This window comes from Agelaius phoeniceus, chromosome 4, assembly GCF_051311805.1.
Source record: "Agelaius phoeniceus isolate bAgePho1 chromosome 4, bAgePho1.hap1, whole genome shotgun sequence".
Lineage (NCBI taxonomy): Eukaryota > Metazoa > Chordata > Aves > Passeriformes > Icteridae > Agelaius > Agelaius phoeniceus.
In genome coordinates, this window is record NC_135268.1 from 68540859 (window position 1) to 68559386 (window position 18528).

The 18528-nt window shown below is 39.9% G+C and overlaps 1 protein-coding gene across 8 annotated transcripts in view; it reads right to left on the reverse strand.

The window, feature by feature from the left end:
* Window positions 1–686: 686 nt before the first annotated feature.
* ST3GAL5 (ST3 beta-galactoside alpha-2,3-sialyltransferase 5) overlaps window positions 687–18528 on the reverse strand; it is a 30041-nt gene continuing 12199 nt past the window's right edge. For 4 of the 8 annotated variants that reach the window (XM_077177841.1, XM_054633728.2, XM_077177842.1 and 1 more), the window contains exons 2-7: window positions 12215–12326; window positions 10390–10504; window positions 8151–8494; window positions 6566–6752; window positions 4475–4633; window positions 687–3306 (exon numbers count right to left, since the gene is read on the reverse strand). In XM_077177841.1, the coding sequence (XP_077033956.1) occupies window positions 3043–3306; window positions 4475–4633; window positions 6566–6752; window positions 8151–8494; window positions 10390–10504; window positions 12215–12324 (1179 nt within the window). In that variant the 5' untranslated portion in view covers window positions 12325–12326 and the 3' untranslated portion in view covers window positions 687–3042. Of the gene's footprint in view, window positions 3307–4474; window positions 4634–6565; window positions 6753–8150; window positions 8495–10389; window positions 10505–12204; window positions 12327–18528 lie in introns of those variants that run through there. The other 4 variants (XM_077177844.1, XM_054633729.2, XM_077177843.1 and 1 more) reach the window with 2 other exon arrangements.

The window sequence follows — 18528 nt, forward strand, 5'->3', positions numbered from 1 at the left end:
GTCACCCTTTTTGGCACTTCCCTGCTCCACAGCCAGGCAGATCTTCATGTCTCCTTGTGCAACTTCCTGCACAGGAACCATGAAAACATTCAGCACCAGAATAGATAAGGCATATCCCTGGCTGTGAGAGCTCCTACAAAGAGAGTTACACAGAGGATTTCAATGCAGAACACATGGCTTTATCACAGCTCCCAAAATCTTTGTGACTTTTTAACCAAACACTATCAAGGCCTATTTACAAAGGATGCAGATTCTTTGCAAAGCATAAATCTGTGAAACAGTAACAGAACACAGAGAGCTTTGTTCTTATCTCTCTTCCAGCAAGGCTGAGGCACAGATCAGAAGCTGCAGTGTTTAAGTTTACACCATTGTAGGAGGCACACCCCTGATTTTAAGGCCAATGCTATAACCCAGTCCAAAATATTCTCATCCACATTAACTTCAAAATCTTGTAAGCCCACAATTTGGTCAGTGTTGAGAGGGCTTCCTCTCTTCCAAGCACCAGACAGATAATTCCACTGACAGGCATTAAAAAGGCATAAACAAACAGAGAAAAAGTTACCAGCTACCATCTCCCCTGTTTTGGGGTATGTGGGATTGCATCAAGACTTTCAACTGGATCAGCAAGACATGCAACATCCTTAAAAGAGGAGGAAGAACAGTTGGCAAACTGAGTGACAAATACATAAATAGAAAGTGGTTTCATCAGTTTATTGCTTTTTGCTGCCATTTCATGGAGTGTCAAGTCTGCACAGACTACCATGGAGAACAAGTTTTATCACAAGCCATAAAACAGGTAGGAAATCTAATCCTACATCCACACAGTTTGCAAATTTGACAGTAAATACAGCATCTCCAAAAAGCTATTGGCATTTACATTAATCAACTGATTATTTTTAAGTTGTTGAACAAAATGAAGTGGTGAGGGACCATGTGCTCAGAAATACAGACTTCTGGTGTACTCAAGACATCCTCCCAATACACACATTCTGAAATCTTCCAAAATTTCATTAATACTAAATGAAATTAATGCATTCTGCTTCCAGTTTAAATACCAGGAGAAAATAGTCACCACATTTTAATATATTAACTAAAGGACTATTTGTATAAAACTCTTCACACATGAAATATTTTTAAATTAAATAACATCATATACTTACAAAAAATAACAGACTAGAAATTTATTGCTAATATAAAAATTAATGTTTTTCATGGAAGAGAAGGCTAGATTAGTATTATTGCTATGAACATAGTGCCAGAAACAAGAATTCCTGATTTTCAAATTTGTTCACCCCCCACAACTGACTTTAAAGGACCTGTAGACATGTGGGACTTAGGAAAGATGAGGTCCACAACTTTATTCAGTTATGGTTCATGATCTGATGTCCTGTTATTGCCTCTCAGTACAACACTGAGCATCAGTCTGCTGCTCCTGCATTCTAACATTATCATCCATTAGATCTGCTCTCCACAGAATAAAAACCCAAAACACAACCACCCCAATCTTGCATTTCCACATGAGTATTTTTAAAATGTGGAACTACAACTTCATTCATCTCTATGTCCATAACAAAGAAAAGTGGGAACATTCACCAGGTGAAGAGTCCATGACTAAGAACAATATTTTTATCAACAATATTTTTATCAACCCTTGATTGATTTGCTGACAAGCTCCCACTGCCAAAGGAAGCTTTTTTTCTCACACTGCAGACTGAGCAACACCACTCCTCAGTGCAAACAGTCACACCTGATACTCTACTAATAACAAAAACATGAACATAAAAACTTGCTTACACATCTGCACAGCCCAGTGCCTTTGCAGTGCACTGATTTCCACCCCCAAAAACATACATCTATAGCTTTCTTTTCTCTTTTTGTCTTTTAAATTTGTTGTTTTCAGCAGTTATCTACCTTGTTATAGATTATGCTACTTTCTTATAGTGATTTTCTTCTTAACTTAAACATTCACCCAATTACTGACTTGGGGAAAACCAACAAATCTACCTCTCCAATTAAATATTCAATACTGGACTTCACAAGCATTGCAAACTATTAAGGTGACTATTAATATCTATAATTACTTAAGGATCATAAAATTAACCAGTGGAAATTGTAACCTAGTCACAGGCTTTAGAATTGCTAAATGATTGATACAAATGAGTGTTTTATAGAACCAGCAGTTCTCAAGTCACTCAAAAATAAATTTTAAAGAAGGGGCAGATTTTGTATTAATGCCACTTCATTAATTGGGGGAGCTGAACTCTGCTGCAAATCATCTAGTTAGAAACATTTAGGCAGGTCTTCAGGAATGGAAATGACAAATGACCTGGTTTGGGTTCAAGCCTCCTCCTGGCTAATGCCTCTTTAGAGTGCCCTGGGCCCAAATGTGCTTCACAAAGCAGGATCTAACCCAAAACATTAATATATCAATGGTTTTCATATCAATCATGATTACTACTCAGTTGTTGCCACAACAATTCCTTTTCCTTCACTCCTACATTTGTCCTTCACCCCCCAAAAAAATGTATTAGCAAAAGAATATAAGTATTTGAGGAGTAAATGCAATGCTCAAGTTCAGGACATGCAAGACTTGACAAGCATATGCTTTTCTTTTCATGGCATGCATGAAAAGGAGTCAATATACCAGGAACTGGACTAACAAAGACAGCAGATCAGGACAAAATAACTCTTGCACATTCTGTTAGACAATTCAGGCCAGCCATGTGTGTTCCATATACATTTGAAAACAAAAAACCTGCTTTTATTCAGACAACTTAAAATATTAAATACTTTAAATGGATGTCTTTCAACTCCAAGTTGAATTGACAAGATATTTACACAGCTATTCACAGAAATGTGCAAAGTAAAGTCTCACAGGGAAATTAATTTAGAAGTCTGACAACTTGAATGGGACATTAAAAAAGGCAGCAGGGATCCCGTGTCCATTTCAGGTACACTTTAAAGAACTAAAGAGAGGGAAAGGGTTGATGCAGCTGAACCTCTGGAAATGTAACAAATCCTATCCATGCTGCAAGTTGGTCACTAGCTGTCTTTGCTGCAGAATTCACAGTGTATCCCTCCAGTCAGGTCTTTGACCACTTTTTCTTTGATCAGTTTTTGCAGGAATTTTGTTTCACTTGTCACATTGTGCATAGTTTGTTCTTTCATGGCAGCCATGCAGAGGTTGTTGTAATAGTGCAAAGGTGTGCTGGGCTGATCCAGGTCATATCCAAATCCTGCTAAGCTCACTTCATCACATAAATGTGTGGCCAGAACAACTGCTGTGACCCCAATTGTAGGTACATTCTAAAAAGGGAGAAAAGTGAAATTTGCTCAGTTCAAACATATTTTCCTTTACTTCGTTTACAAACACTTTACACAATTTAATGACTTTGTCTATTCATTCCCTCTCCTCATTTAAAACTGAAATCAATTATAACTACAACTAGAAATCAATTAAATGATCAAGTAAAACTAAAAACCCCAGGGAAAAATACTATACAATTTAAGTATTTGGCTTTTGGCTGTCAACACTGATTTTCTTTTTCCTGTGGAAGCAAGATGCCCTATCACTGTGTAGTTAAACTGCAAGTGATCCTTCACTTCAAACAGTCAAACAATCTCTGACACAGAGTTAAACTTGACATAATGTACACTTATCTAATCCTTGAGCAACAACAGGCTCTCTAACAGTATTCTTCACAATATGACTTTTCACTAAACAACCTGTGAAAGAGGCAAATATACTACAATACCATTAAGATACTCAGCTTGGTATATGTTATTTTGATAAAGAAACGTGAGAAGATCCTTCAAATATTTGTGCAATAATCTTAAGTGCTTTCACATTTTGGTAAAGAGATGGTGGTTAGTATTTTTGTGGTTCAAGAGAACTAGTGACATTCAATTTCTCAAACATGCAATTAAAGTAACAAAAATGCAGTGTATAATTAAACCAGGCAATTCATCACTCTGTACCACTGCTGGAGCAAAGGACATGGAGGGAGGAAATGCCCATCAGCTGCTCCTGAGCCTTCTCTGGCATACACAGCAATTCCAGCAGCTGGAAGGCTGCTTCACACTGCCCTGGTTTCCAGGCTCTCTCTGCTTTCCCTGCAGCTGGAGACATCTGGCTACAGCTGATGGCTGGTTTAGCTTAACAGGGCTGTTTCTAACAGGCTTAACATACATCAAATGCATGTTTTTAAACACTGGAATGAGTTTATGTCTCACTGCATCTGAATGCCATTGCATGTCAGCATAGAGGCAAAATACCTCATCTAAAAAGGTGAGCTGAAATCTTACATTGATTTTGCACAAGAAAATACAAGAGTTTTTTGAAAGCACATTAATTTCCTAATTACCTGAAACCAGCTCTGCACAGAGAAAGTAAAAAGCCCAAAACTTTTTTCAGCTTCTTCTTTTATTTACTTTGTATTTTATGGTTTCCTTTTGTTCAACGGAAACTTCTTACCTTATCCCAACCCCAGAACTTTGATCGAGGCTCAGGGAACTGTAAAATGTCCAAAGCTGTCTCTTTGATAACAACTGGATTCAGAATCCTAAACTGATTTGATGTGAAAGGAATTTTCTCAGCAACCTCCTTCCAAAAGAAGAGTCGTGCCCACAGAGGCTAAGAGAAATAAAAAATCTAGTTCAGAGGGAAACTGAGACAAACACAGCATAGAAGTTACAGAATTCACCAGTAACCCTGAAAAATTTAGCAGTTTACAGCTAAGGTGCTTTGGAAATATCAGTGTACAGACCAAATGACTGACCCAAAAGAGGAAAAACCTTTAAAGTAGCTGGAATTGCAGAGAGCACAGTAGAGGGAATAGCTGTTTATCCTGAATACTTGACTGCACTTTGTGTTTATCAGTCAACATATTCACCAGCACCCATGGGTTCTTCATTTCTTTAAATACTGTTGCCTGCCCCAGCACAGCTGAGCAGGCAACAGTATTTAAAGAAATGGGGAAGGGAAGCACAGTTTCCCACAAACATTAACCAGGCATTCTGAAGCAAGCACCAGATTTAAAGCAATTGTACTCAAGCTCTGAAGTGAAGAGCTGTTGCTTGACAGCATCCACCTAGTGATAAATGCAACCCTTCAGAAGAGGATTTACACAGGACTCAGAAACCCAGACTCTGATCTCATGCCACTGCAGTCAGTCAGATCCCTGCTAATGGAAGAAGAAATATCACATCACACTAATTCTGCAAGTCTTTCCATGAAATGGGCAACATTAAGCAAATTAATTTAATTAAAAAATTAAACTGATCCAGCTCCAACATAGACCTGGTATTTTTTTTAATATGCTTTAAGGAACAACAGCTTGAACTGATCAAATACAGGTTGCAGTGCTCCAGTTTTCCCAATCATGCTCTGGATCAGTTTCCTCAGTGCCAGTGCCTGCACAGAGAGCTGAGCCAACTGACAACTGAGCATTTGAAGGAAGTAGGGCTGCAGCTCACAGAATCACAGAGCCACTGAAGTTAGACAGGGCCTCTGGAGATCACAAGGTCCAACTTCCCTGACCCAAGCAGATACCTTGAGGCAGATGCTCAAGATCATGTCTAGGTGATTTTAAGAAAGATGTCCATGGATATTCAACCTGACAAGTTTCCTCTTGTCCTATCACTGAGCACCACCAAAAAGAGCCTGGCTCCATCCCCTTTGCATCCTCCCCTCAGATATTTATTTATGTACGTTAATAAGATCCCCTCCAAGCCTTTTCTTCTCCAGGCTAAACACTCCCAGCTCTATCAGTCTTTGCTCATGGTAGAGATGCTCCAGTCCCTTAAGCATCTTCCTGACTCTTTGGTGTAGCAGCAGACAGTCATGGTCAAGATTAAACACACCTTCCCATATTGTACAAATCACAGAACTGAGAAAGGAATTTGGAGTACCTAAACTAGCAGAGATCAAACTGTTAAAAGACTTGACAGACTGGTTTCTAAACTTGTCTCAGTAACTTTTACTTGTTGAAATTATCTGCCTGCAGATTAAAAGAGGTGGAAGCCACCAGTTCACATTAATTTGGAAACATCAACCCCTTCCATCAGTTCCTTAGAAATCTCAGCACTTCTATAAATGTTTAGTGAAAAATAAGCAACCTCATAATTTAGGGACCTCAGACAAATGTTCAATTACACATTAATTCCATGTATGCCCATTGTAGCAGTACAGACTTTAGCTGCTAAAAAAATGAACTAGCATTCAGAAATCTCAGTTCTATTTTGGGCTCTGCAGACTTGGTCAAGTCACTTAAACCAAATGTGAAATGAATTCCACTTCAGCAAACGCTCAGTATGTCACGTAGCCTGGTGCAAACCACCAATATCTCCACAAAAAAAAAAAAAGCAGTGTTACTGTCAGCATGGGGCTTGAACACAAATGCTGGTCCAACTGTAACTAGGAGACAGAGCTAAAAAAACCCACAAGGTTATATAAAAGATCCTCAGCATGGTAAGCCAGGAAGTAACAGATCAATCAGGTTCTTTAAGCATTAGGAAAGAAAAACCAAACAAAAATACAGGTACGTGAGACTGTCACATTACATACCAAGGTTTCATTTTTTACCATGGCTTGAAGCCAGTTGAAATCAACTCCTTTAAACAGAACAGCCACAAACAAGCTTGCAGGAGGATACTCGTGCTCAGAAAGGGGGGCTCCTTCGGGGTACGTCATCCGTATCGTTGTTTTGTTACCAACGTGATCCGCGTAGCCTTGAACTGGTGCATCATTTAACCTGGGGGAAAACAAACCCACAGTGGAGGGGTATTAAATAAACAGGTTACAATCTCATTAGAGTATCAGACACTAAGCAAAAACTTGTTGTTTGGCCCACAGATTTTTAACAGAACAGACTATGGTGTTTTCACACAACCCACATGTTCTCGCCTCATGCACTTCTGCAACCCTTTTATCTTTGGGAGGAAGCCAATTCTATTTCTAGATTAAATGGCACAAATGCAGAATTTGGGAAAGAAAAGCTTGAAGAGTAAAGTGACTCAAGACAGCATTGCAGAACTTCATATGTCTTGCTTTGTGTCAATTCAAAGAGGCTTAAAAGTGTAAGAGGAAGAAAGCACACAGAAAGTTACCTGTGTGATAACTTTTCACAATTTATATTTATATATACACACACACTCACGAGTACTCCACACAAAAATTCAAATTATCCCTCCAATGCAATGCATCCTGTGGGTTTATATCACTTCCACTTCACCAAAAAATTCAGATGCTGGCACACAGCTGACAAGAATGGAATCATCACTCTGCATGAGTTAGTTCTGCAGAATAGCTCAAATCCTGCAAACTTTTCTACATCAACAGAAAAATCACTTTCATCCTGCCATCCCTAATTCCAGAGGACAGCTAATGCAAGTTCTCTGCCCCTCCACATGCTAACAAGATTTGTTTACCTTTGAATAAGGGCTATTGATTCAATGAAATATTTCCTTAATAAGATGAGCAAGCCTCAGTTTACAAAACAAGTTGAGAAAATGCTGGTATTAATTTTATTTGCGACTTTACATGATTCAAAACAAGGTGGTTCAAACTGTAATGGCCAGAAGGCACAAATACAGAGCATGTAATTCAGATGTCTGAGATCACAGCAATCAAAGAAAACAGTCACTGACCTCATAAAGATAAGGGAAGATAAGTGTGCTATAAAGTAGGTAAGCAAACTGTATACTGAAACACCAATTAATTTTTATTGTGTTTGAAATAGCTGTCATAAAAAAAATGTTTCAAAGAAGCGTCCAAACTAGCCATAGGAAAAAAGCAGAGGTGAGTCCTTAAATCCTGAAGTTTAAGATTTGAAAGCTTTAAAATGTGAAGGGATAAACCCAGTACTGTCTACTTGTCCATGATGTCACTAGTTTCTATCTAGTTTCTGTCCATGTGACTTTTGTACCTGAAGTCCACAAATAATTACACTGAATTCCTTTCCTGTAAGCATGACATTTTATTTTGCTCCTAAAATTTAAAATTCCACCAAGTCCTAATTAAATTTCTCAAAAGCACTTTCAGAAACAGTGTTATAAGTTGCATCAGTGTTGGAGATATTTTCCCCTTAAAAAACAATGCTGGCTCAAAGTAATGAAGAAGTAGTTGGAGTCCTTAAACAGAAAGGACATACCTGATAACAATATCAAACTGATTCAATAAGTGACCCAGCTCTGATCCATGGAGAATTCCACCACTGCCAACAACAACACAGCGCTTACAGTGCTTTGACTTCAACTCTTCTGGTAAATCATGCTCAGGTAAGAGTTCAAGGAGATCTTTAAGTTTATCAGAGAACTTGTGAAATCCAAATGGAGGTTCATATTTAAATAAAGTTTCATCTTCATTCATATTTTTCCTTACAAAGGGAGATATGTCCATGCTGTATTTCTCTGCAAACAACTTCCTCATCTCCTTCTTGGCATAAGAAGGTCGGCACTGCTCCTGCAGCACAGCGCTGGCAAATTGCTGTGCCCTCTGAAACAAAACACACAGGATTCAGGAAAGCCAGCTGCAGGAAGGCACAAAGGCCTCAAACTGTGGGCCACCAGCTAACCACCAACAGTTTAGCAAACACAGGGGTTATAAAGAAAGCTTCAGTGTGGAAGTACAACAATTTGGAAGTATTTACTCAGATGTAGATATGAGCCAGTGCACGGTGAAAACCTGCAGAGGAATTCCTCTCCACTCTATCACTTAAATCTAGACATGAGGTTTTCTAAAGAATATATTCAGGTAGCAGAAGTGCTAAGTGAAAATGAGCTGTTTGTACCACCATTTGCAACACCAAATAAAAAAAAAAAAACAACCTAGACATACTTCTAGCTGTCTAATTTAGCAGCAAGTGGAATTCCACTCTGCTCAACTGCATGACCTGAGTTCTGCTCTGAGATTCCACCAGAGACACATCCATTGGGTAAAAGTTCTGTGCAACAGCAGCTGGACTTGTTACTCACAGAATGAAGCAACACTTCTTCTATAAATATTGCCAAAGTGCTAATGACTAAAAGGAATGCTAAGTGGGGGCGTTATGGGCCTTCTCTCGAAGACTAGTCATCAAAATAAGAGACTACAGTTCCATACTGCATAAAAAGATTAAAGGGACAGACAGAACTACACATTGATCCATCTCATATTACAAACAAAACACTATTAGTGCACGTTTTTAGAAATCTGTAGTGGCAAGCTGGTATCTGATGTAAAAAGAGAAACAGCAAAGGCTCCTCCAGTGTAATTAAAAAAACCCGTGAGCAAACACAGGAGTCAAAGACACAAGATTCAAATCTACTGCTAATTTAGTTCCCCTCTACTGTTAAGGAACAATAGTGTGTATCTGAAGGAGCAGGGAGGGAAGTTCTGCTGCTGGTTTTTTGGGGTTTTTTTCTAACCAAGATTAACCTACAGAACTTCCTCTACCACCATTATGAAGGTTTCTGCATGAACACCACTCTGCCAAAGCATGACTGAACAACTGCACAATGTACTTTTTGAGATAGCAATAAATACAGTCCATGAAGCCTTCAGGTTTGCTTGGTTTAATGTGTTTGTTCTTCAGAATCAGGAATGTTATTGAAAAAATAAATAAGTCAAAGGAGAAAAAAGGGGAGGCAAAGAGGTCCAGAAGGGGAAAGATAAGCACTGGGGATGATGGCAAGTGGGGGGAGGATGCACATGCAGTAATGCTAAGATTAGGCTGTCTTAATACAGGGTTTCTGCTAGAAGTTGCCTATTAGCATTGAGACATTCAAAGACAGAAATGTAACAGCCCTAAGGCAGGTAAGTTCTGTTATAAAGTGTAAATAGGATAAGTAGCAAAGGCTTCAATGGTGTCTCTTACACCTCTTTAAAAGCTGCATGCAAAACTGTAGCTAAACAAAGTAGCTGCTACCTTGAATGAATAAATGAAATCATAGCTGTACCCTCTTGGACATTTGCCCTGCGATTCCAAAAACATCTGAGCAACTACAAGGCAAAGCAGACTGGGAAACTGACTTAGGTAAAAAAAAAAAAAAAAGCCCTTTGGTTTAATATATTACTTTTGGGTGTTTTTAATATGTGACTTTTCATTTGCATCAATGTTCTGATCACCAGTGTCATGTGCACTGACAAAATGGGATGATGACATGTCCATTTCAAATTTTAAAGCCACAGTTATCAAATTTTACCCCAAAAACTCAGCTTCTCTACGTGCTTCTGCTGTCATTTTACAAGAACAAAAAACAATGTTTACAGCATGAGATGAAGCAAAATACATTTCTGCTCAATAGATAATTCCAGCATTTTAGTTCTTTGTTGTAGAGCCCTGTAAGTCTTGTATTGTCAATTAATAACATTTTTTTTAATTAAATGAAAAAAAACTAAAAAATACCAACCTTTACACGATCAAGGTCCACATATGGCATTTTTGTTCTGTCACATTCCTCAGGGTCAAGATGCAATTTGAGAATATAAAGGAAGCACCCTCCAAGCACAAACAGTGCAAGAATTCTAAAAAGCAGGACAGTGGGGGGTAGGAGAGAAAAACAAAAAAAAAATTTTTTTTTTCTGATGTTTAATCAACTATTAAATCAGTATTTTTAAGCAAATTTAAGACAGTTGAACTTTATGTGAATACTTGCATTTGAATTCAAAAAACCCTTTTGCTTTGTTTACTTCAAGTCTTGTATAACTCTTCAAAGTTATCTGCACAAAAGTATGAACACATATAGATGCCTAGATAAGGAAAATGCCTGCCTCATATATTTTAAATGCATCTCTGATGAGTCAAACAATTCTCACATAATGAAACCAACAGTGACTTTTTTTTCTTTAGAGGTCATATCTTAGAAAACATTTTTCTATGCAAGCTGAAAAAAAGGCTGGAACTTCAAATTGGATGATTTTGGGCCAATGGCCACCACTAAAACAAAACTTTCAACTCAGTGGCAGGCCAGAATGAGGAACTCAGGTGCTCAGGATGAAAAGCCTTAGTTACTTACACCCCCAAAACATGCAGCAGAAAAAGACCAACCAACTTTAAAATTGAAGAACATAGACTACTCATATTTTTGATCTACTAATTTCTCATTCCTAAAGAGTAACACTGTTGATATCCAGAAAGTAACTTAGCTCATTTCATGTTTAAACCCATCTGAGGAATATTTACATCATTATTTGGCTAAAGTTGTCATTCTTGCTCAAGTATGAAGTTTGAGCTTTCCTATTGATTTTCATTTCCTATTGTTTCCTAAGGATTAGATATTTGTTTAAATGTCTTTTAAAAATGTACAAGTTTTTAAGTGCCCAATGCTTCTTGAAACTCTTTCAGATAAAGTTAATACAAATTTCCAAAATTTTTTTTAAAAAGCTTGTACTATGTGAACTAATAGATGCAATTCCAGCACTCAGTGTACAGTACAGGCTGCAAAAAAAGTGACCACGGGAAAAGCAGGACTGTTCTCATATCTCACTTAACTAAATTACATTTTCCACTGAGAGGTGATCCAAGAGCTTCATTAGCATGTTAGGCAGCAGCCCCTGGAGATCAGCCAACAGGCAGAGAGCAGGAGATTCACAGCTGACAAATGAGGCTGGTTTTCCTCCAGAAGTTTATCAAATATCCCCAGATTCAGCTGGGGTTGCACCATTCAGGTTACATTCACCTGTGTATGTGACAGTATGTCTCTGGGCTTTTTAGCTTTAAGACCTAAAAATTCAAATGGCATCACAGTAGTGAACATTTTAGGTATAAAATATGGTCCTGGATCTACGTGTGCACACACCCTTTAATTCTAATTTGATGTCAAGCTATAAACAAAGGAGTAAGGTTTTTGATGTAGCATTCCAGAAGCCTTCATAACAAAATAACTACATGAAAACACCTCCCCAGGATACCCACTCAACATCCACTGGCCTTCCATTCCCTCAGTTACCAGACTGTACAGAAGTCTCAGCATTGTTATTTATCTGTATGCAAAAAAGATTGGAAATACTTGTGAGTGAAGTACTAGGATCTCACTTTGCTTTGTGAAGACAGGTACTACAACAAGTTTTCCTGGCTTTCACAGTGTTTTCAGGAAAGCTGTGTGCTCAACCCTCCATTCACAGCCTGTGGCAATCCCATGCCTTGATTTCTGCATCCATTTTACAATTGCCCAGGCTGGGGGTAGGACAACTGTCCTCTGTGTAGCTGTGACAATGACACTTACTTGCGAGTACCTTTTAAAAACCAGCTTGGTCTTCTCATCTTCACGTGCAGCCACCTTACACCATTGCACAGGAGGTGAATGATCACTTTTCAGCTTCACAGAGTTACTGTCACTCAGCATTGCTGTAAAAAAGAAAGAAAAAGTGATCATAACTTTTGCTGAATTGAAGAAAAGTTCACAGGACACCCATGGAGTGACAACTTTTTTTCCCAGAGAAGATTGTGATTCTTAGTTATGGTGCCAGGAATACTGAATTGCTCCTGAGCTCCTTGTGATCAAGAACTCACTCATTTCAGCTGCATCACCAAAATATGATTCTAAAAATGTTGCCAGGTCTTTGCATGCTTCATAAGCCTGAAGTCTAACATTTGCCAATTACATCAGTTACCATCAAACACTCTAAACAATATGCTCAGGGTATTCAGGACCCCTGACTCAAAATCAAATCCCTGTGCTATGCCCCCCACTAGGCCTCAAGGATGCTCTCAGCATACAAAACCCATACAAGCCATCCTCAGAACAGAAGCCCATGTTTCAAATCACCTCCCCAGTTTCCCCAAAGCCAAACAAACATATCTCATCATCACTGCTCTGAATCTACCACTGACCTCTTCAGCAGCCCCAACAACATGGCCAGCAACTTCAACAGCAGCCACCAGAGAGGGTGAGGAGGGAATTTATTCCAGGCACACAGCAGGACCAGGAGGCTGCCAGCACCAGGGAAGCACAGCACAGCTCCCTGCACAGAGCATGGGAGAACCCAGCAGGACAGCACAGTGCTCCCTCACACATGGGCAGGGCACTGATCCTTAGCTGATAAGAAGCAACCTTGCTGCTCCCACAATTTCTATCAGCACACTCCAATATTCATTTTGGGAAGAAAAATACAGGCTGGCACATCATCCTCTCCCAGGCTGTTGCCAGTAACCAAAGATGTGAGGATGGAATGCCCATGAAGAGCCCACCTGTATGAGCCTGCTGGTTTTCCCAGGGAGAAGGAACACAGGCAAGGGTTTTTCCTGTCCTCCCCACCCAAAGGAGCACTCCCTTTGATCAGCCAGCCATGGAAAGGTGCAGCCTGCTCCTCCACAGGGCAGGATTTCAGCCCTGCTCCTTCCTTTGATCTCAGTACTTGACCCTCTCTGCTCCCCACTGCAAAGGTGTTCACCTCTTCTGTTCTCCTGCCAACAGCTCTGTCACAAGAACTGCTATAAAAGAGCAAGAGTAAGGGAAGGCTTTCCTCTAGGGATGATCTTCCTTCATTCTCTTTTCATGCTTATGGTGATATGACCCATTTGAACTAGCCTGTACAGCCACTTGAAAACACTGCTTGATTGGACAAACAAGTGATGTTCTTAAACACCAGGATGAAGGAGCTGAGGAGACAGAAGTACCCCCTCCAGGTATCAAATCCAGACCACTGAAATGTCAAGGGCTTCTAATTCAGAAGATGATTCGAAGTCAGTCTCTTTGCACAGAGAGAAATTATTACTGATAATCACAGAGGAAGGTCAAATGCCAAAAAACCCTGTGAGGGTGGGACAAGGAGAGATAAAGATCAACAACAGCATCTGAAGCCCTTTGAAGAGCAGGCAACAGTCAAGTCATGCTTTCAAGGTCACATGCAAACAATTACAACCCACAAACACAGCAAGGCAGGAAAACCCTAATGGTTTTTGCCAGCAGGAAACGTGATCACTTACCTCAAACACAAGTAACTTGGTTATTATGGCATCACTAAGAACCTCAAAGTCCCCACCTGATAATTTACTAATTGCATAGGCTCTGAGCTGTCACACCTATTTGCTGGCCTTTGTTCCAGCCCCTTTGAAATCTGGAATAAAATCTGAAGTCACTACCAACATGGTTGTCTTGAAAAGAGGTAAACTGCAATTTAAGGGATAATTTACATCCCCCAGAATTCTAGCAGTTAAGCTGGAAATCAAATCCACCTCTTGTCTACCACACAACCTGTCAGGACACAGGACAAAACAGCAGGTCCCAGGGAACCTATGAAGCCTTAATAGCTCCTCATTTACTCAGATCAACACCTCATCTTAACTGGCTGAATCTACACTGCTGAATAAAACCAGCACTGGGGTGCAAAACTGGGTGTTGACACCACCACCCCAGTCATCCACATCAGTTTGCTCTCGGCTACTATTGGCAGCAAATCATTCAAGTTCACATGGGTAAAGATGTAAAAAAGTGTGTTACAAGGACCATATCCCAGGGCAAGTTATGGATCACAAACTTGAACTGCTCTACCTTGAGACATCCAGTGCCAGCCCAGCAGGACTGGTACTGTCACCTTTGCAACACACATCCTTCCTGCCACACTACACAGAGAAGGCAACTCAGCAGCTCTCATGCAGTACCTGGACACTAACACAGCTCAGAGGTGACAGCAATCCACAGAGACACTGTCAGCATGCACAGGGAGCAGCCCCAGTTCATGGAGCAAGATCACACCGGCACACAGCAGGAGCTGGGACCAGAGGGTGCTGCAGAGAGTGAACACAGCCTGCATGCCACGTGGAAGCTCCAGGACTGCCCCACACAGCACAGAGAGGACATTCCATCAGATCAACTCAGAGGAGGCTGCCCCACACCAGCACAAACAGGAGGCACCCAGCACTGTTTGGGAAAGGGATGGGATCACTCACCAACACCAACGGCTCAGGGCAGGGATGTGAGCACAGAAAGCTGCTACAGCATAAAACAAGGCAGCAACTACATCTGTCAGCCCCACAGATCTCCACAAACACAGCTGGGGAGAAGCATGAAATGGGACCTTTTCAAAAATGAAAAAGCAGGAAACAAGCTTCACCTATTTTCAGGAGAGAACAATGCAGGTATTAATTCTTTCTCAGGTAAACAGAAAGAGGTAACTTGATCACAGGTCATAGGAACCTAGGTCAGAATGGATTTTGTGTAAAAGAATGAGTCAAACTTGGTACCAGGCTGCAAGAGATCTGAAAGACAAAGAAGGAACTGGAGAGGTGGAGGGTGATGAACACAGAAGGGAGTAAAACAAGAATACAAGACTGCAGTAAGTGCTATCAGAAAATGATCCCTGCCTCTGAGCAAAACAAATTCCAGTTGTTCCCTGATTCACTCATCATGGATGTGCAAAAAGAAACAATGAAACAGAGAATTTAATCACCTCAACACATCCTTTCCAAGTCCAACTCTTAGTATGCACAATGATTCTTTTTTGTTATATAAATGACATAATGTCAGTTTTCATTTCCTTTGCAACAGTTTACTTCAGTTTGATTTTTGTCAGTCATGACCAAGACAGATGAGTCCCTTCTCAAACAAGTCAATATATATAGACCAATATAGACCAACACAAGTCAAAATGCATCTGTCCAGCACAGCTTTTTGTTTTTTTTTAATTATTCAGGGTTGGATCCTGCACCCTTATTCAAGTCACTGAGCCCTTTCACTGTTCACTGGCTGGAATGGTGCAAGACTGCCCAAAAGAGCAAGGTGGCAGTAACAAGCACCTTAGAGTGCACCTTTCCCACAGTCTGCCTGAATTAAAGTCTCCGAGTTTGCAGAGAGAACCAGAGCAGTCAAGACCCGAGGAGGACCAAAGAGATGTTGCATACAAACACCATTACATTCTTTCAGGAAGGGGCCCTGGTACTGTTGTTTTGAGAGCCCTAAATGCAAATGTCTCAGTTTGTGTACAAAACACAGCTCAGGAGTGTTGTGGTGTTATGACCACATTTTGCACTGACACTTTTATAGTTACTCATTGTGGTGTAATTAGTGAGGAATCAAGGGATTTAAATTTGTTTTATCTACTGAACTTAAGTGATCTGTGCAAAGCTGCTACTAAGGCTAAATTGTCCATTAATACAATATACTCCAAAGCTTTTAGTGGTGTTATTCTTTTACTTTTGTCTCATTGTTATTCTTATGTACACAACATTTCCACACTCGGAGTATTTCAGAAGCAATTCATTTAAGCCTTCAGGAAGTCTTTTAATGTGAGAATGCTAAAAGCTAAAAGGCAGCATGTATCAAGTTGTACATCACCACTGCCACGCTCTGGAAAATGCATTTCAGCACCTGGATTTACCCAAAGCCAAAGCCCAGGTGCCTCAGCAGGCATGGGGACAGGAGCAGACAGCCTGCACACGAGTGCAGGATGATGCACACACCTGCATCCTCACCACGCTCCCATCAAACCCCAAATCCACAACCCCACACAGGTGATGCTCCCACTTCCACTTTCTCCTCTCACAGTAGCACCAGAAGCAGTGGGAACACCCAGCTTTACAAGGCAGTCAATAGCAAGGTCCTGCTGCACAAAGCAGCCTTTGAAGTTCCTGTAACAAGATGAAGAAGCTTGCCAGGAAAGCCCCCAGAAAATGAAACCCAAAAGTCACACTTACATAAAGGAATTACAAATCATGAATGGTGGGGCTCCTGCAGGCTTTAAAACAGAAATGAAAATTAATGCAAAAATACCCAAAAGCCACTAGCTGACTTCATGCCTCTTCCCCTAAATCAGAGACACATAAATTACTTGAACATATTTCCAAAATCAGTAAAGGATAAGACAAAAGCTACTTGGTTTTAAGCAACATTTGTTTCAAAAGAGAAACACAAAGTTTTAAAGCAGAGAAGGTGTTTTTACACAAAAAACTTGAGCAAGACACTTTTAATTGAGATGTGGTAATTGTTCAATAATGAATTCTGTATGAATTTCCTGTTCTGTGACTTTTAAACAAGACAAAAAAAATCCCACAGATATACCACAAAACTGCATGCAAGAAGTTAGAAGAGAATAACTAAGAAAACTTTAACTACACATTAGTTTTGGACACATTTGGAGAAAACAAATTACAAAAAACTGACAACTCCAACATTAATGTCTATGACTACTTGCAAGAGTTGGGCCCATGAAAAGATTACACATTTCAATCCATCCTCATTATTGACCAAATAGACAATTTATTAATTTTATTTAAGGTTTTCAAAAATTATAAAGTATTTTAAGAGAATGCTATTAATTTATGTCAAAACATGAAAACCAGTTTGGTAACATTTACAGTTAGGATTGATTTTGTTTGTTTCTGCAGGACTGAAATCCACAGCAATCAAAATGTAAGGCTGAGACATTAAAAAAGGGAATGAAAGGAATGACTAATTAGGTGGCAGGTTTTTGGTTTATACTTCAAAGCCAGTTAAGAGTATGCTTCTAAGCAGACTCTCAGATGCTAGCTACGAATATGAAAAATTTGGAATTCTCCATTGTCTGCTCTACTTTAATTCTATCATTACAAAATTGATTCAAAAATCAGTATAAAATTCCCCCAATTCTTTCCTGCATCCATCCCACAATCTGTTTAAGTCTCTTGAATTGGCAAACCAGTCTTGATTCAGGGAATTTTGAAGCAATAGGATTTTTGTCAATGAATACAACTGCTAATCATCAATTCTAATATTGGAAAGAACAAAATAACTTAACTGATGAGTAAACACTGTCTCTTACCAGTCTACCTACAGTGGCATGGGAGGCCCACAAATCCCCCAAGGTTTTCCTACTCAGGGACTCTACCTATCCCATGATACCTTCAGATCCTTACCATGCTTTCAAACATCATCATCTCTTCATTGGAAACAATAAACCATAAACAAGAAATTTCACAAATAACCTCTATCTGTTTATATAAAACATGATAGACAAATCTTAAACCAACAGTGGATCAAGCCTCATCTCAATAACAATTAGGTGGGAACTGCAAAGAAAAAAATGCTGAAGCTAAGGAGATTACCTGTGCACCCCTTTATACACAAAGGACTCCACAGCTACAAGAGCTGTGCAGTTAAACTGCTGCCAAGGTATTTTTATCCATCCAAAACACAAAGTATTTCTTAATACAAAACCAATTTGGAAACATATTCTCCTGTGACATGAAGGATTTGTTATTACAAAACAAGCAAAAGCAATCTGGAAAATAAAAGAACATCCTCTAGCAAGAGGCACTCCAGAAAGTGCAGTGAGTGAAGGACTGCCTGGCTTTCATGGAATCAAGGATCATCCAGTTCCAACCCCCTGGCAAGGGCAGGGACACCTTCCACTGTCCCAGGCTGCTCCAAGCCCCTTCCAACCTGGCCTTGGACACTTCCAGGGATCCAGGGGCAGGCACAGCTTCTCTGGGAATCCTGCTCCCAGAGAACACCACCACCTTCTGAATATTCATACTTCTTCCTAATACCCAGTCTAACCCTGCCCTCTGTCAGTCTGAAGTCATTCCCACCTGCCCTGCCACTCTGTGCCCTTTTCCAAAGACCAGGTTGTGT